This window comes from Mustela lutreola, chromosome 14 (genome assembly GCF_030435805.1).
Source record: "Mustela lutreola isolate mMusLut2 chromosome 14, mMusLut2.pri, whole genome shotgun sequence".
Classification (NCBI taxonomy): domain Eukaryota; kingdom Metazoa; phylum Chordata; class Mammalia; order Carnivora; family Mustelidae; genus Mustela; species Mustela lutreola.
This window is the reverse complement of record NC_081303.1, coordinates 43752972-43772669: the sequence shown is the minus strand read 5'-3', so window position 1 is coordinate 43772669 and position 19698 is coordinate 43752972. Positions and strand designations below refer to the sequence as shown.

The following is a 19698-nucleotide window of genomic DNA, read 5'->3' as shown; positions in this document are numbered from 1 at the left end:
CTACTAGGGTAAATTGTAACTCAATTGGTCACCTAGCATCACTGTGTTTCCTGTGTGTGTTACAATCTCATTGGCCACCTGTGCGTGGCCAGGCCCGACTGCATGGCCTTTGCCCTTAAAAGCTAGTCTGTGAAACAGAAAAGGGTCACCCTCTCTTGTAAGAGGTGCGTCCCGAGCGTTCGGTTAGATTCTTGATGCTTGGCGTGAAATAAAGCTTTGCTTGACATTCGCTTTATATCTGTCTCGCTCCTTTAATCATGGACCCATTATTTGGGGCATAACAGGAGAAAAATAGCTAAATCTGCCTATGGCAGTTTACACTAATATGACTGGCTCTCAGTAGACAGATTTTCAGCATCCACATATCGATCCAGGGCACCGATCAGAGTGATGTGTGCGTATCTGCCTTGCAGAATCCTGGGGTTACAAGGCTCTTATCTTTGTGTCCTGAGATCCCCCCACACTTAGGAGCAGGTGGAGAGATTTGTTCAAACTCTTCAAGGGACTTAGTGCCTCGGAAGGACGGCGTGGAACAGAGGAGTCTGAAGAAAGTGCGTGTGACAACTCCTCCTAATGAACTTGAGGAGACTAAAAAGTTCTGGAAAGCACCAAGTGTCTCAGGAGCTCTGTCACCCTGCCAACTCAACGTTGGATTGGGTTAAGGGAACAAGGCTTCTTTGTGCAGCCAGTGCTGGCCCAGGCTGATAGGAGGTTTACTAAAATGCTTTCAGTAGATCAAAACAATACTCATGTAAGTTAGTGAACTCCATTAAATCTAAATAAATGTAATTTTATCACATGGGTGTGTTTGGCCAGTTTTTTTCAAGAGAGAGATTCTGGACTTAATTTGTATTTCGTTTCAAATAATTTAGGCTGGCCTCTATCAATATTGTATTTTACTTCCTAATTACAAACAATGTTTCCTTCATTCTTTTTTCCCCCTTTGACAAGGCCTCTCATTCTACCAAAGCAAGAGTATTCTACCAAATGTTAAATGAAACAACAAACTGGAGTGATTCTGGCCATTAGCTGTTTCCCACGAATCATCCATAATTAGTAGATTGTTCTTCCTCCTCTTTGGTTTGAGACACTTAAGTACTATTACTACAGAGTCAATATTCGAACTAAATTATTACTTGGCCGTGGAGGGATGTTGGATTGGAATCCATGTACTATTCTGATCACCGTTAAGAGGACCTCCTGGCTTCCCTCTGCCTACAGGAAAGTGAAATATCAGTGCACTGGAAAAATAACAAAGTCTCTTGGGAAACTTGAGCCTGGGTTCCTGTGGGGACGTCTATATTCTGGACCTCAGATAATTTTAGGATCTCCGTAACAGAGATCATAGAAGAGTAAGACTTAACTGATTTTTTCTATATGACAAAATGTTTTCAAATTAAACCTACTCTTGGTGATACTGTGTAGTTTATCTTTTTGCAAAATTAAATGTTCCTAAATTATTCAAATGGAGAGCAGTTTTCTTCCTGCCCTCCTTCCTTCCTCTTTCTCTTTCTCTCTCTTCCTTCCTTCCTCTCTCCTTCCCCTGCTCTTCCTTTCTTCCTCTCCCTCCCTTATCACCCACCCCTCCCTCCCTCTTTCTTTCTTTCTTAGAAAATCAAGTCTGACCGGGTAAAATAAGTATTCTGCCTTACCCCTGTTACGGGGGAGCTAATCCGGACATTACCCTGTGGCAGTAAAAGACTTTCAGATGGTGAGCACGATGGCGAGCGAATTAACATAGGAATTGACATAGCTCTACCCATGACAGGAAGGGCTGAGTCACAACAGGTTTCTGAAGCACCTATATTTTCGGGCCTTTTAACAACACATATACTTGTTTCCACTCAGGGTTTGCTTCATGTCAGCCCTGAATGAGCTCTGATTTTAAAGCCCCAAGCTGGAAACCCTGAGCACCTCCCAGAAGTTCTCCACTTAGAGCTGGAAGATGAGGACTTGGGAGCCGTTTCCAAGGGGACGTTGTCCCCTTGTCACCCAACCACCCGACGTATTAGGAGACTCTGGGACTGGTTCTTCAAGTGCCCGTCCTTAGGCCAAGACTGCCAGATATGTTTGATGGATGTTGTTCCCAGGGTTCTGGAACCATGTGAATATGAAGCCTGGGCTTCACTTCAATTCACAGAAGAATGGCCTTAAACTGGAAACACGCATTTTTGTCATCACTATTCAGTGCAATGCACAGCAATAAAGTTGCATTTTTGCTGGAATCACATCGAAATGTGAAAGGTCATATTCACTCCAGAATTAAGGAAAGGTTCATGGTTTGAATCATACCCCTGCAGAGCATAAAAACAGGTGAATTGGGGTCGCTAATCTTTAAAAGGATGATTTACATCAAAATACAGGGGTCAATCTTTCTTGCTCTGAGTGACTGTAGATGATTCCGATTCCTTAACAAAAGAGGTGCGAGGAGTGTTCCCTGAAAGCCTGGGCAAATAAAATAAAATAAAATAATTTTTAAAGTCATTTCTGTAAAGCAAAACTTAAAAAAAATATATTCTTATCATCAGTTGTTTTGGGGGGCTGAGAGACCGAAAACCTTTTGATTTATTTTTCTGACATTTTATTGAGAACATACAAGTAGTATGTGCATGTCCGTCTTATAGATGAAGTGATTCCTTCATTTGGGTGGGAAAGCCATCAGAGAGCGATGGGAAAATCCTCTTTCTCTGCACAAAGCCTGCTTATTTTACAAATACATCAGAGGACGGGTGTAAGGAGAGTAAGAAGATGGGTGACCTGCATGGTTTGTTTCGAAGACAGAGTAGAAGGTGGGAGAAACAGAACGTGCCACTTGTCCTGCAGACATCCCGCGTTACCTGAATAATAACCATGACCGCTAGACATCGTGTGCCTACTCGGAGCTGAGCGTTTGACGCTATTAAGAATGAAATGCCCAGGAGTCCCACTTGTCAGGCGAAGTTCACGTCACCTGGATGGGGCAGATCCGAAATTTAAACCTGTGTGTGTTTCTTTTTCTCCAGAGGCTCTTAAAATGAGGATAAAAGTTCTCTTCCAAAGAGCTGCTCTAAGGTTTTAAAACAGACCTAAATGCCTGTTGTGCAGCAAGGTAAATACACCGAGGCCCTTAGCTGTGCTCCCCGTAGGGTCCCTCAACATCATTATAATAATCAAAATTATCATTGGAATGGTGCCTTCTAGTTCTACCTCTCCAATTACTCTGCAGTTACTACTGCTAATACTAATTGGCCATCACACAATCACCGCTACCCTGGCCGGAGAGGATCTGTAAAGCAATAGGTAATTTTTTTTTTTTAAAGAATTTATTTATTTATTTGACAGAGACAGATCACAAGTAGGCAGAGAGGCAGGCAGAGAGGAGGAAGCAGGCTCCCTGCTGAGCAGAGAGCCCGATGCGGAACTCGATCCCAGGACCCTGGGATCATGACCTGAGCCGAAGGCAGTGGCTTAACCCACTGAGCCACTCAGGTGCCCAAGCAATAGGTAATTTAAGGAAGTAAAAATCCAAGCAGATTCGACCTGATTCAAGTTATAGTCATTTGTCATTTCCTGCTTCTCTCTGCATTCACTGTGACTACAAGAGTCACGTGAGAGGCCACCGGCAGGAGTCTTCCTATCTCTCCTTGTAAACACACACCAGATGCGCTTTTTCCATCAGCTGCCTCAGCCAGGGTTCGCCGGGGACAGGAAGGAGGACGGCTGTGTCCACTTTGCAGCCCTGCCCTGAAGCCCGCCAGTAGCCCCCCTGGAAGGACCACGACCCTCAGCACCACCCAGAGCTGTGTTTGGATTTAACGGGTCCTCACCTATTTTCCACTCGCAGAGAGATCAACCATTGGTCATCTTTTATTAATAATGGACTAGTTATTATGATTATGCAGGTGGATCCTGCATGTCCCCTCATTCCCAGAACAACAGTGTTGGAGACAAAAGAAATTAGAATCAGAGAAGTGCTGTATATTGCCGAATTCCTATGTGTGCCTCCTTAGTGAGAATAATTGTGTCTCGAATCGATTGTCGCATAATAAACTGCCCTAAACCTTTGTAGTTTCAAACAATGATTTATTATTTCTCTTTGTGGATTGATTGGGTTTTTCCATTGCTGGTCTCACCGGGGTCACTTTTGTGGCCCTGGTGAGACCAGCAGGCATGGTGGTGGGAAGGGGCTCAGCCACGATGACTGTCATAGCTGGGCTTCTCTCTCCACGTGGTATTTTCATTCCATCCAAGAGAAGAGAAAAAACTTCGTAAGCCTCTGGCACCCATCATTTCTGTGACATTTTCTTGGTCAAACAGATCCTAGGCCAGCCTGGACTCCACCTCTAGACAGGGGGGCTGGGAACGTCACAATGCAAAGGAGCACCAAAGAAATGGCTCCCGCCATCTTGGAAACCAAGCTAACACAAAATGCAAAAATGTGTATGAAGTGAAAGTTGCACCAACCCTGGGATGCAGATACTAGATTTTTGTACTTAGGGTGAGCTTTATCTTGTTAAAGAGAGCTTGGAGTACATACCCCATGGGGCAAATTTGGAAGCATTCCTGCATAAGATATTGTCCATTCGGCTTGTTCAAAGATGTAGAGCTTTGGTTTGCAGGACCAGCCTGCACATGACCTCATTAAGTATTTGGAGCACGCATGTGGCACCAGGCATTCACTCCTGCCTGCACGCATTCATGTGTGCATCTATTTGAATAGGTTTTTCCACCCAAATCCTGAAGCTGGGCGCTGTAGCAGGGTGACTAGCCCGATTAATTAGACAACTCTGTTGAACTGCAGGGTATCACATGAATAGTAATTTTATTCATCTTACCTGTGCTAATCCCAATAAGACCAGCTTTTACTCTGATTTCTATTAGTGTGTTCGGTTTTTTGTTTTGTTTTGTTTTGTTTTGTTTTTTAACTCAACTACTTATTTTTTTCCTCTAAGCAAGAGCTCTTTCTGTCTTTTCCATGTAAACCTCTATTAAGAAGTTTTGACTTGGGGCACCTGAGTGGCTCCGTTGGTTAAAGTATCTGACTTCAGTTCTTGTCATGATCTCAGATGCCTGGGATCAAACTCCATGTTGGGCTTCGAGCCCGGCAAGGAGTCTGTTTGTCTGTTTCTCCCTTTTCCCAGCCCCCGGTCCCACTCCCATCACACCCATGCGTGCATGTGCACGTGTCTCTCGCTCTCTCTCTCTCTCTCTAATAAAAAAAATCTTAAAAAAAAAAAAAGACTATGACTCTAATGAGATCCAAGAGTAAAGACAATGTCTAATGGCATACTCCACATGTGGACACCTAGACACATCCATCTTTTTTTTTTTTTTTTAAGATTTTATTTACTTGAGAGAGAGAGAGCAAGAGAGAAGAGAGCAGGAGGAGGGGCAAAGGGAGAAGCAGTCTCCCCGTTAAGCAGGGTTCCCGACACAAGGTGATCTCAGGACCTCGGATCATGACCTAAGCTTAAGATGCTTAACTGACTGAGCCACCCAGGCACCCTGGGACATCCATCTTCTTGAACTAACAACTAAAACCATATTAGAAACAGAGTGAATGTGGGAGATAAAAACATTCCACTATAAAGCTATGATAGTTTCAATGTCACTGCAGCATCCAATGGCAGCTCACACAAATCTTGGGCTTGCCGGTGGCAGCTACAAATTTGCACATCATTCAACCATTATTTGTTCATTTATGCAGAAAATTTTATTGTGTTTTTGGCGTGTTCTAGGTGGAGTATATTGCAATGAAAGAAAAGAAGTTCTTGTCTTCATGTAACTTAAATTCTAGTCAGGGGAAATAGAGAGCAAAGATGTATATGATTTGACAAGTTGTGATCATCAGTATGGAAAAAATAGAGCAGAGGTCAAGGAGATGAGGGGAACAATGGAGAGAACTGGACAGGGAAGTATGGGGACGATCAAGATGAAATGGTGTCTCACTGGGTGGAAAGTATTTGAAGACAGGAGGGACAATTGTTTCAAAGACTGCAGAGAGCCCACTTAGCTAAAGATTTAAGACTGACCACTGTGTTTGGGAACGTGGAGGTCGTCAGTCACCCTGATGTGAGCTATTTCATGGAGCGGGGTACAGAGAAACATGTTTGAGTTCAAGAGAGAAGGAGGGGAAAAAAAGGAGAGGCAGAAAATGTGAAAAATCTTTTGGGTGTTTTGCTGAAAGGGATGGGGAGGAAACAGATGGTAACTGAAATGGGCCACAGGAGGGAATTTTACATCATGGGAACTATGATAGCATGTTTGCTGCTATCGGAACGATCCAGCATGGAGCGAAAACTGATGACGTGGAAGGGAGAGGGACAGTTTCTGCAACGCAATGACGTCCTTCAGTAGTTGAGGAAGATGGATTGCTCTAGCGCAGATTTTTAAATTCATGTCATTAAATTTTTAATATAAATATATATGTATATACAGATATATATTAAAAATTTAATATTTTTATAATTTTAATATGTATATATATTATATACATATAAATTTTAAAAATATATATGTATATACATACATATATATGTATGTGTATATATATATATATATACTTTTATTTAAGGGTGCCTGGGTGGCTCAGTCAGTTAAGTGTCTGCCTTTGGTTCAGGTCATGATCCCAGGGTCTGGGATCAAGCCCCGCATCGGGCTCCCCGCTCAGCGGAAGCCTACTCCTCCCTCTGTCTCCTAGCTCTCACTCTTACTCTCTCTATCTCAAATAAATAAAATCTTAAAACAACTTTTATTTATATGCTACTTTAATGTTTTAATTTCAAAACATATATAAGATTCTAACCAAATCTTTGGGGAAAAGTGTACATAAGTAAAAGGCTTGGTATTTTGTCTCTGTATCCCATAGATGGTCTTACACATGTAACCCTTAAAGTGCATACACCACACTTCAGTTTTCTTTCATACCCTTAGACAATGTCACTGACATCAACTCTGACTGATCAAAGAACAGCTGGAAGGAAAGAACCTGGTCTTTTAGATTTGAGAATCTGAGTTTTCCTTCCATATTATTTCCTGTCTAGGGAGATATGTTGATCATAAGCAACACCTTATAGAAAGCATTAACTTTAGAGGCACCTGGGTGGTTCAGTTGGTAAACATCTGCCTTCAGCTCAGGTCATGATCCTGGGGTCCTGGGATCGGGCCCCATGTTGGGCTCGCTGCTCAGAGTGGAGCCTGCTTCTCCCTCTCCCTGTGCTCCCCGGCTCCTGCTCTCTTGCTTATGTATGCTCTCCCTCTCTCAAATAAATAAATCTTTTAAAAAAAGAAAAAAGGAAAAAGTGATGACTTTAATTATAATGCTTGATGTGATGTAGTTAAAAGATATAATTCATAAGAAAGTTCTAAAAACACAAATAGAGACTACTTTTGTCACACGTAATATCACAAAATACAAGAAAATACTCAGAAAGGACAATAACCACATTTCCATTTTTATTAGTTGACATTGGGTCACTTCTTAAACTTAAATCATTCCCATGGCTTTCTTGAGTCCATGATTAAAGGGCAAAAATGTGCATCTCATCATAGGTGTACAACTACAACCTTTCACCGCATGGCAAGAAGAGTGAGAGATGCATCTTGTAGGTTTTGTATTTTAAAAAATGCAGTTGCCAGTTAATGGGCAAACTGAGAAAGAGGACCCCAGGTGCCAGGGTAAAAAGCTAAGTGATAGGCACTAGTGCCTTTCCCAGAAGACACTTATCCCCTGGAGGATATTTTTGCTAATTATGAGGCTGAAATTACTAGCACAGAAACATTGTTCTGAGATTGATCGGCTAATATAATAAAATGATGATGTCAGGTTGAACCAGAAAGTCTTTAAGGTGGCCAAAGGAATCTTCTTCACGGTTCCCGTGAAAGCCCAGTTGTAAAGTGATGAGCCCAGGTAGGTCGGAAAGACTCTCGGGTGCCGTCATCACGTTCATAGTGTGAGGATCTCTGTCTCAGGCAGACAGAAGGCTCCTAAATCAGCCTCTCCACGGCAGAGGGTGGCCTCATGCTCCACATTTCCACTCGAGAGCCTTCTTTTTCCTGACGGCTGGGGCTGTAGGTTCCCTGAGTCGCCCTCTTGTTGGAGGCAATCACAGAAGCCCCCACCACCAGAAAGAGGATCAACAACAAGGCTGACGTCACTGAGCCAACGGCGGTGAAGATGTCTGTGATCAAGTCACCTGCCAACTAGAAGGAGTGAATAATGGTGAGTTATAGGCCAAAGGTAAATGTTCAGGACATTGAAACTACCTCAGAATGAAAACCATCCAGAACTCAGATGCCACTCAGTACTGTAAAAAGACCAAGGTGTGAAAGGGAAATCAGCATTTCTTTTTTTTTTTTAATTTTTTTAAAGGTTTTTTTTTTTTTTTTTAAGATTTTATTTATTTATTTGACAGACAGAGATCACAGGTAGGCAGAGAGGCAGGCAGAGAGAGAGGAAGAAGCAGGCTCCCTGCTGAGCAGAGAGTCCGATGCAGGGCTCAATCTCAGGACCCTAGGATCATGACCTAAGCCAAAGGCAGAGGCTTTAACCCACTGAGCCACCCAGGCGCCCCAAGTCAGCATTTCTTATTCCCAGGTGCATGTGAAAATGACTAGAGATGTAACAGCCAAGGTCTAGAGTCAGAAAGTGTGGCGTGAAACATCTACTCATTTCACTCTGCATCTTCATCTCTGTGACTGGGATCATTCCTATGACATCAAGGGCAAAAGACTCCCCCACACGTATATTTGGAAAATAGTTCTACATCTATACAGACACATTGTCCACAGTATCTTCCCTCCCTTGTCAGAAGCTCTGGTTTTGGATTGAAGGAATAGCTGCTTTACAGCCTTTGGATGGGGTGGGGGTGGGGGGCGGAGTGGGGAGAAGAAGCAAATTAAATTAGCTGCGTCTCATGGGAAAGATCCCGAGACAGAGGAGGAACTGCAGCTAGCTAGTCCCGTAGGCCCTTTCCACAGTCATCGCTTTGATTTGGATTTGATGTGACAATTGAACTGTTGTAAAAACACAGGAGTTTGATGTCGACCCAAACATCTAGAAACAGAAAACTGCAGGTAAAGCCCTGTCAGGAGGAGATGGATCCCGGGATCTCAGGGGTGTTGCTCGTACACAATGGTTTCTTTAATGTTCCCTCCACTGGGTTTGCCGAGCACTTTGGAGCAGTGGGTAACATGCGTCCATGATTTGGTTGCAGAGCAACAGGAAAGACAGGGAGCAGTCACTATGTGAATTTTTACACTGACTTTTAAAGAAATTGTTCTGTCACAGTAAAAGTGGGATTCAACCAGCTCACCTCTTCATTTAACTTACTCTCTGACCCATCCCCACATTACGAAACCAAGCTACTAATATATATGGAAACTTTGTTTATTTGAACATCCTAGGGAATTTTAAATATCTTCACTCTCCGTAGTCTTCTTTGTTGTTGTTGTTCAATGTGCCTTGGTTCAAAGTATCACACAATTAAAATCATACTGAATCTCTTCATAGTGTTGTTCCGAGTGTCCTCACTACCAGTTCTGCTCGGATGAGTTTCATTAGTTTGTTCATTCATTCAATAATATTTATTGATTGCATTTATAAAAATGCAAAATGCAAAGATAAATCAAAGTAGGTAAAGTATGTAAAGTGATGAATCATTGAATTCTACTCCTGAAACCAATATTGCAATGTGTGTTAACTAACTAGAATTTAAATAAAATCTGAGAAAAAGAAAAGAAAAAAAAGCCAAAAAAAAAAAACCAAAAAAACAAAAACAAAACAAACCAACCCCACACCAAACCTACACAAAGTTTGGAATCTAGAGCTCAGATTCTGGTGATGAGAAAAGAGGAAGGGAAGACACACACACGCACACACGCACATATCATCATAATACAGTATAAATATAGATTATGAGAGTGTTATAAATGAACTCTATTGGGGTGTAGGTGAAGTCATATTGGAATGAAGCATGTAATTGTTCATTGAAGGATGAGAGAACATTCAAATATTTCAAGCAGGAAATTCTATTTGGATGGAACAACTTGAAATTAAAAGGTCAAGGAAATATAAAATTCTTTGGAGTTTGCATCAACAGTAAGAAATCCAACATGACCCAAAATATTGCCCAAGAATGTACGTATTTGAACTGAAAAAGGATTTTAAAAGTTGGTTAGAGATAGATCTATAAAGTAGATTGATCTTACAAGAAATTTAAATACCACACTGATATTTGGATTTTGTCCTATAGTCAGAGACAGGTTATGGAGGGGGGCATTTAAGCAGTAACGTCATAGATCTGATCTGTGTTTTATTAATTTGGCTCTGGTTATAGGGTGACAGATGGTGACAGTGAAGGTGGGGAAGAAACTGGAGGTGGAGAAAATAGGAGTTTGTTTTATTAGTCACGACAAGCAATGACCTAGGTCTCTATTTACCAATGGAATGAGAATTGAAAGAAAAACCTGGTTGAGGGAGATTTCCGAGGTAGAGTTGCTCCCTCTCAGACTGTGTGAGGCTGGGGAACAGCAGAGGAGAGACAAGATGGCTGATACTTCCACATCAGATGACTGTGTGGCTGGGGATAGCCTCAGCTGGGATAGGGGGTCCAGGGAGAGAGAATAGCTCTGTGCAGAAAGACAAGGAGTCCAGTATGGGAAGAGCTAGTTTCAGAAAGCATTCAGCTATGTCGTGCTAGCAGACAGACATAATTCCTCTTCCCTCTCCACTTGCCACATTGCTGTAAAAAACTCTGGGTTGTAACCATTTTTTATCCCTCAGTTATAGGAGCTTAGGAGTAAAGTAGATAGAGAATTTAGAATCACAGGAGTCTGTGGTTTTTGAGCAAATGGTTTACCTCCGCTACAGGGGGCGTTCTCCTGCTGTACTGTGTCCTTCTGTGAGTCATGACATCCTATATCTGCAAAGATAGCTGTGGGCTGGGAAAATTGAATAGAGCCATAGACTCGGCCTTGAAAGGTCAAAAGTCCGAGAAGGACAGATGGATTCCGACCAGCAAGACCCGTTGGTATCATCTAGGAACCTTCAGATAATGTACCCTCTTGTTCCTACATGCTGGCTTCTTCTAAATCTGTCCTGTGAGTTCTGTCATCTTCAGGAGGAAATGACGGTTCTCCTGCCCCACTGGGTTGTTAAGTGTCTACATCCAAGCAGAGAGGAGACAAACCGGTTTGCTTCTGCTTTCTGACCTCCTCTGTCTGGGCCCTTCTCCTTTCTCCTGAGTCCCATAGCACTGGGGAAGCTAAAGCCGCAGAGGAGGCGCCCATCCCCGACCTTGCAGGACAGGGAGAAGGACTCCTGGGCGTAGGCCGAGGCTTCATGAGAGCCACAGCTCTGGCCAAACCAGACGGCAGATCCACTCACGCTCCTCTTGACCCAGGAGGCATCAAAGACCCTTGTCTCCAGAGGCTTCACTGTTCTCATAAAGGCGGTAAGAATGAAAGCACCAACTCAAGGCATGAGAGGCAGCTGCGTTTGTCACTCCCTGCCATGGGACGTGGGACGCGAGGTAAATGCTCCAGCTGGCAGAGGCCAAGTCCTGGGTTTGAGGCCCAGCTCTGCCACTCACGCGTGTGAATGTCGGCTGGTCACTTTGCCTCCTAGAGACGTATTTGCATCACCTATAAAACTGGAGATTGCTGTTGATATCAAAGGTTGAGAATAAAGCAACAAAATGAATGCAAAACAACACAAAACCTGGCCTATGGTAAGTTCTCAACTCATAAAAAGCAAGCGGCCATTTCTATGCCATTTCTCACCCTCCTGGATTCTATCTACTTGTCAGAGATAAACTAGTACTCCCTCGGCACCTTGTGGTATGGCCAAGGGAGCCAACCCACAAACCTGATATTGCGATTCCGAGCTCCAGATAAAGGTTTTGATGAAACAGTCTGCCCAACTCTATCACATAGAGCATGTCATTACGCTTTGGAATAAAGCTGAATGAGGAGGGTTTTGAAATCGCCTCTTGAGGGCCCTTTGCTTTTGAATTCCCATGGTTGAAAGGCCTTTTTTGCTCTGCTATTCTTCAGCTGTGCTTAAAATACACAGCCCCGGAATGGATCTTTTGATAATTGAAACTGCTGGGGACTCATGAAGGCCTCCAAGCGCGGGACTGTCCTGAAAACCAGCACGGACGTAGAGCCACACCTGCCCAGCTGGCCTGTGCCCTCACTCGCACTGCACTTCTGAGGAAACTTCTTCTGAAAAGATAGACCCCAAATTAATTGCGCCTTTCCTGTAAGATGATTTTTGAATGATGTGGTACAGTCTGTATTTGGTTATTATGTTTACATATTTTTAAAATGTATATTTTACATGTGATGAATTGAAACCATAATTACTGTGAATTCTGTGTTTGCAGAACTAAATAAATAGATATTCCTTTTTTTTTTTTTTTTTTTTTCTGAAGAGGATTCATTCTGAAACACTGACTGTCTGGTTGTAGCTGACGTATGACCCAAGGCAAGGGTATACTCTGGAATGCTGAGGAGAGACTGTTAAGCCTTACAGTGATTCTTTTCACTTGAGAGTATGCTGGAATATGCTAGAGCCATACTTTAAAAAAAATTATTTATTTTAGAGGGAGCACATGAGCTGGAGAGGCAGAAGGAAAGAAAGAGAATCTTAAGCAGACTCCGAGCTGAGTGCAGAGCCCAATGTGGGGCTCGATCCCACAACCCCGAGATCATGACCTGAGCCAAAATGAAGAGACATTTTACCAACCGCACCACCCAGGCGCCGCACCCTGCCCAAATTTTTTTGAATTCTTTAAAGGGAACTAAATACTGTGTTCCTTCTAAAGGAGACTAGAAACAAGATGCACCTGCTAAACAAACAGAAATAGGTTTAAAGGCAGTTTGCCTTGGTGTAGTTTACTTATAGGCTAAGTTTCCCCACCTGTAAAGTGGGGCTAGGAATCAGCAGGTTAAGAATTGTATGCATTCAGGCATTTAGACAGCGGCTCATGAGGCATGGACTTAACCCTTGCCCGTGGCTCTCGTTTATCATTACCCGTAGTGACCCTTCCCTAGCTGGTGTCCCTGGTCCTCCTCCCAGCCACAGACCAGATGTTGGGAAATGTCAGCACCTAGGGCCAAGCTTGGGGATGGCGAGGGCCAGCGCATCATCACTGGGGCCACTCTGATGGGGAGTCTGGCCCATCAGGGTCCACTGGTCCTTCATTAATTGATTGCAGAACAGTTCACCTAATTTTGAAAACACAGAATGAGCTGGCCTGTCTGAAAAGAATAAAAAATGAGACCACTTCTGTCCTCAGCATCAAGATCTGCCTGTCACAATATTTAGGGCCGGTGACAGCACTCAGAAGGATGTGAAAACAATGCACACATTGGAAGGAGCCTGGGAAAAAGAGAAAACATCCTAGAGTTTCTTGGGAAACTTGACCTCACATTTCCAAGTGAAAACACTGAAGCTTTGCCTTAAGGCGGGGACAGTCAAGGACAGATGTTACAGTTACCACCTGTTAGAACTTCTTTCTCTGGCGCCTGGGTTTTGTAACATCAGGGAAAAGTATGTTTGTGGTTAAACAGTGGTGATGTTTGTGGCTTAAAATCGGCTCCTGGAAAACACTACTGTGCAGTGAACTACTTACAGTCCTTCCTAGAATTCGCTTATACATGTTATGTAAAAATACTTAGAGACAGTTCAAGATGGGAAATTAAAATGTTTGAACATGCCGGTTGAACACTGGTTATGTTCCAGCTTCAATAGGGGTTTCTGAAACTAGTTTGTGCTGTTTTGTGTTACATGAGTAGCTAAGTAAGGCCATTATGTCCTATTATGAGAATTAGTGATTAATAGTGAAAATTAAAGATGTGTTTTTAAAAGGCTGGTTATACGGGCGCCTGGGTAGCTCAGTGGGTAAAGCCTCTGCCTTCAGCTCAGGTCATGATCTCAGGGTCCTGGGATCGAGCCCTGCATCGGGCTCTCTGCTCAGCGAGGAGTGTGCTTTCTCCTCTCTCTCTGCCTGCCTCTCTGCCTACTTGTGATCTGTCTGTCAAATAAATGAATAAAATCTTTAAAAAAAAAAAAAAAGCTGGTTATAATATGTAACTCCTATCTATGTATCCAAAGCAAAATGAAGACATGGCTCTCTTCCCGCAAGTTAACAAAAAAGAGAGAGAGATAGAGAGAGAAGAGAATTCCATACTTAAGACTGAGGAGAGCAGTTTTTGTGAATTACTGTTGCAATAAGTAGGTCTTCAGTTTGGTGGATGTTAAAAACCTCCCACACAGACTTGTGTCCTTGAACTAGAGCTTATCAGTGAATTGCTAGAAGCAGCCATTTCTATAGTAATATTGAAAACATGCCAGAACCCTGTTTTTAAAATTAAACTTGCTGCAGCAGCCAATTTCCAACCATAAATACACTGTCCACTTTACAGTTATAAGGGGGCAAAAGAGAGTCTCAAAAAGCCAAAAGAGAAGACTTAGGAAGTGTCCTGGCACAGTGAGGGGGTGATGCAGCCAGGCACGCCTCTCCCTGAATAAAAGGGTTAGTAAGGTAGAGGAAAGGTAGACATCGCAGGGCTACTGCATCTTTCCCCCAGAGCGGCTGGCACGCAACAGGGGACATGCAATGCCGAGTAGAATTTTCTCCTTAGTACTGCTCCCGCCTCCTCATCCCCTGCTCTGCTTCTCCTGGAAACACTCATGCTCTCCCTGGGGATTCCTGGGGACAAGACCGCAGTGAGCTCCAGCCCCCTCCCAGTAACTGTGGAAGACTGCGCCTAGCGTTTGAAGTCCCTCCCTGGAAAAGGATGCCTACATGAAGTCTTTCCCACCAATTCTCACCAAGTAATCACACTCCCTTTGGACTGTACTGACTGGGAGTTGTCACAACGGTCTGGGGACAGAAAAGCAGGGCTGAGAGGCGAGTTCTGCCAGTTGCAGAACTGGAAGGTGCAGTCCCGGGACTCTGCCCAAGGGATTTCCATATTTGGGCTGTTGAAAAGTGCGGAATAGCTACTGTGGAAATCTGGTGTGGATCCATGGGAGATAGACGAGAAATAGGAACTAGGAAATAGGAACTAGCCTAAGGCTCTGTGTGTGATGTTCTAGCTCAATTCAAACCATCAGCTTCTTTTATGCATTAGCCCAAGCACGGCATGTGTCCTCCTGTGGACCTTTCGAGAAAGAGTTTGATTATTCTGAGATGTGAAATGCCCTGTAATGTTGATCACAAAAGGACACGCTTAAAGCTTAAAGCTGCATTCAACAAATAATTGTCGATCGCGTACTCTGTACGAATGGAAGGCTAGCTAGAAATACAGAGGTGAGCGAAACTGTCTCTGTCCTTGATGGCTGAGGCACTGGGTCTATAATTCTTGCCCTGATGTCTCCAACCTCCTTCTTGCTTAAGGTCAGACTTTAGGCAGGAGCACAGAGGAGGCTAAACGTTTGGAGATACTGCCTTTGTATTTTTCTCTCCTTAAGCGGGTGGCGTAAGGGATAGAATTGTTTTCCTAGGAACACAGGCCTTGTGAATAACATTCCCTCTCTCTCTGTCTCACACAAGAACTAAATACCAGCAGCCCACAGTCAAGAGCTTATTATGTTCTTTGTTTTGTTTTGGGTTTTTTGGGAAATTTATTGTTCCAAGATAATAGCCACAGTTCTGCCCACCCAGGGTCAGGGGTTTACCAGATGTTGTGCACACAGAAACTATTTTAATTCTCGTAACAACCCAACCAGGGAGGGACGATCATTTTCTCTCACTTTCTCAGGGAGGCCTTCCCGATTATCCTCTACTTGCCATCAGTTTTATTTCTCCCTAACACACAGCACCCTGACATCTCTGGGGTTCACGCACGTCTCCCCCACCACAAGAGAAGCGCCATCGAGGTGCACGTGCTTGTCTCCCTTGTTCCCGTCTGTCTCCCTAGTGCCTGGAACAAAGTCATTCCCACAGAGACACTACCACGACTGCCCTCTGACAGAAGGGAGTGTCCAGCGGCACGCCATGAGCTCCAGACTTCATCTACACAGGACTTCTCCCACTTGGGGCTCTGACCAAATACAAAGCCCAGCATGGGTCTGACAGAGGAACTGAAGCAGAGTTCTCAGACTCCCACGGCAGGGTAGATGGTGTCAGGCCTGATGCGCTTTCCCTTTGCATCACTCCGCACCCCGACCTGCTCGGACCCGAGTTCTCCACCACTCTGCCATTTCTCTCTTCTGCCTTCCCAGTCACAGCTGGGTTAATACATGGATTTTTCTTTTACCTGGGTAATTAAACTATCCTCTAACCACTGTGTCTCCCCCTAGAATCGACACCACCCAGCCAGCCCTATGAAAAATAAGTAGTGAATAAATAATACATAAATAAATCACTTGCAGGGCGCCTGGATGGCTTGGTGGGTTAAGCCTCTGCCCTCGGCTCAGGTCATGATCTCAGGGTCCTGGGGCCAAGCCCCGAATCGGACTCTCTGCCCGGCAGGGAGCCTGATTCCCCCCTCTCTCTCCACCTGCCTCTCTGCCTACTGGTGCTCTCTGTCTGTCCAATAAATAATAAAATCTTGAAAAAAAAATTTAAAAAGTAAATCACTTGCTTACCTGGCGTGGAAAGCCGTGGGAGCTGACTACAGCAAACTTAACCAACCCAAACCTAAATTGCTATGTATTAACACAAAATCCTTCATTCGTGTCCCCCATTTCCCTGTGAACAACACCCATCACGTACAGCCTGACCAGCACCCTGTGTTCCTGCACAGCTACTCTCTGGACCTGCCCTTGCTCAGAAAGGAGTCATCTGTTCTTGTCAAAGCCACCTCTCCATGCTGAAACAAGCCATTTATTCAATCCTACTTTGCCTCTTTTTAAAACACCACTACAACTCTCTCTGCACTCTGCAAAGCCTCCCCAGGGAAGCCCATGTGTCTTGTCTCCCAGAGTCTCTTACACAGCAATACCCAGTGCTCACCATATGTGTGTGTCGAGCTCTACCCAGGTTTACATAGCATGTAGTGTGCATTTGAATGTGCTCTAGTAGCTCACTGTGGGTTTGGCCAAATGCTGCCCCTGGAACTTTTCAATATTACAAGGTACAGCATTTTGCACAAAGGTGCTGATCGATTGTTATTGACTCCCACACTTGTAATCCTCATTGCTGTTTAATGCACTAGTAAATTCTTTTCAGTCATAAGAAGACTTCTATATAATAGCCCAGAAAGTGTGTGTGGGTGGATCAGTTGGTTAAGTCATGATCTCTGGTCATGATCCCAAGGTCCTGGGATTGAGTCCTGCATCGAGCTCCCTGCTCAGTGTGAAGTCTGCTTCTCCCTCTCCCTCTACCTTTCACCCCTGCTCATGCTTTCCCTCTCACTCTCTCTCAATAAATAAATAAATAAAATCTTAAAAAAAAAAAAAATAACCGCCCAGAAAGTTGATTGGTAGTGAATGAATATTCGCTCACCCAATAAATTTTTACTGAATGCCTTCAATGTTTCAGACAGCATATTCGGTCCTGGGCATATGGGAATTTAAAGGCATAGTGACTGTCTTCTATTTTATTTTATTTTATTTTTTAGAGATTTTACTTATTTGACAGAAAAAGAGAGAGAGAGCACAAGCAGAAGGAGCAGCAGGCAGAGGGAGAGGAAGAAGCAGGCTCCCCACTGAGCAGGGAGTCCGATGCAGGACTCGATTCCAGGACCCTGGGATCAGGACCTGAGAGGAAAGCAGAGGCTTGACCATCTGAGCCACCCAGGTGCCCAGTCACTGTCTTTTTAAAAACTCACTGTTTAGTGCTATGCCTGGGGGTTGCAGTGGCTGTATAAACCAGCCACAGTTCTGTGAGAGAGGGGTGATGTTCCAGGTGAGTGCAAAGAACAGAAAAGAGTTAGGAAGGTGGACCTCATGACCCCCTTTAAGTTTCTCAAAGGAAGTCAGTGGGAGAAGGAGGTAAAGGAAGGTGTTGAAGGCAGAGAGCGGCGGCAGGATCCAGTGGTGGGAAGAACAAGAAGCGTGGCTGGGGTGCTGGGACACGTCCTGGTGCCTGAGAAGTTTTAGGGAGGGCGAAGTGCGTACACAGAGCCACAAATGCAGAAGAAATAGAGTGAGGAGTGGCAGCACAATTTTAGCAAAGTGTTTACCCAGCCTGGGCATGGAACGCACCTCCACACCATTCCAGAAGGCTATGTTCCCTCTCCCTCTGCGAAGCCAAGGATGGGACTCACAGGAGCAATTTCATGTCTATTCTTCTGCGGGTTCTTCCCTAGCATATAACCTGCACCCCTTGTTACAGATGTATCCGCTTCAAATGTTTACTCCTCTTGCTATTTTTAAGCCAAGAGACCTTCACCAACCTGGGGTGGGGCAGGTGACTGATACATATGTCAATTGATTTTTCTACATGATTTCAAAAACAAGAGAATAACATATGAGTTAAAAGGCAGAGGGACTGTGAGATTAAAAGATACTAAAAAGACGTGATAACTAGCAACTAAATGCAATTGACTATATCCTGAACTGAGGGCAAAATCTGTAAAGGACTTTATTGCGATAAATGGAGAAATCTGACCACGGACGATGGCACATTTCTTGAATGGAATACTAGTATTTGTGGCTGTAGAAGGAAGTCTGTTTCTTTGGAGATGCTTGCTGAAATAGTGATAAAAATGTTAAAATGTCTGCAACCTACTTTCTAAATAGGTAGCAAAAAAATGTGTATATACACATAGAGGTAAACAAAGGTAGCAAAATGTTAAAAAAAATTGTCGAAGCTGGGGGAAGCATATACATGTGCTCATTATACTATTTTTTTCTGATTTTCTTAGGTTTCAATTTCTTCCCCACCCCCCCCAAAAAACTTGGAACAATATTTTTAAAGTAATGTTTATAGTGCAAATAATTCCTCCAAACCCCCAATTGGTAGACCTTGCTTCTCCCACTATCCCTTCCTCTGCTGTTCCAGATCTTGCTGATTTCTCGCTTCTCTATACGTTTATTGCCCTGTAAACCTTGTTCCCGCTGATGGTCTTCTCTCCCCTACTAGACACTAAGATATTCATAGATTACATCATATGTTAATTTCCTCATCTATCTGTCCCTAACCCTGTCTGCCAGCACCTAGCACAGTGCCAGGCACACAGCAGGTGTTTGTGAACCTTCCCATGATCCACTGGCGTCCTCATTCTTGACCTAAAAGCTGCATCTTGGCTCTTTTCTCTATCAGATTTCTTTCTTCTTCCCAACTTTCTTCAGTTGGTCCAAAAGCTGCTATTAATTCCTTTTCACATTGCACAGGAAAAAGCGTGCCGGATCCCTGACATCCTTATGGCTTATCACATATCCTTCTGGCAAAGGTAATCTAGTCTGTGTCAGTGTATTTATTGCCCCCAAATCAAAACCAGTTGCAAAAGTAATGAAGGTCTATTGGTTTGTGTCGACTTAATCCATGTCAGAGAGCTTTAGGAGCATATAAGGATAATTTGACCAGCAAAAGGAAAGCCATAAAAATGATCAAAAAGCCAATAGATATGCTAAGAACACCAAGCTTATTTTACTGAGGATTTATGGCCAACTTATCAGAAGATTATTTGGTCCAAGTCTACATTCGACTAAGTCCCTCAGTAATTCAGCAGAGATTCCAGCCTCTGGAAAAAATTGCCTCCTATAATGAGATGCCCCCGTCACCCCTGCTTTGCAGCACATGGAGTTCAATTTTCAACAGT

At 43.7% G+C, this 19698-nt stretch overlaps 1 protein-coding gene across 3 annotated transcripts in view; it reads right to left on the bottom strand.

Annotated features, from left to right (window-relative positions):
- Nucleotides 1-7485: 7485 nt before the first annotated feature.
- CRB1 (crumbs cell polarity complex component 1) overlaps nucleotides 7486-19698 on the bottom strand; it is a 148395-nt gene continuing 136182 nt past the window's right edge. For all 3 annotated transcript variants that reach the window (XM_059145900.1, XM_059145902.1, XM_059145901.1), the window contains one exon: nucleotides 7486-8181. In XM_059145900.1, coding sequence (XP_059001883.1) covers nucleotides 7966-8181 — 216 coding nt within the window. In that variant the 3' untranslated portion in view covers nucleotides 7486-7965. The remainder of the gene's footprint in view (nucleotides 8182-19698) is intronic.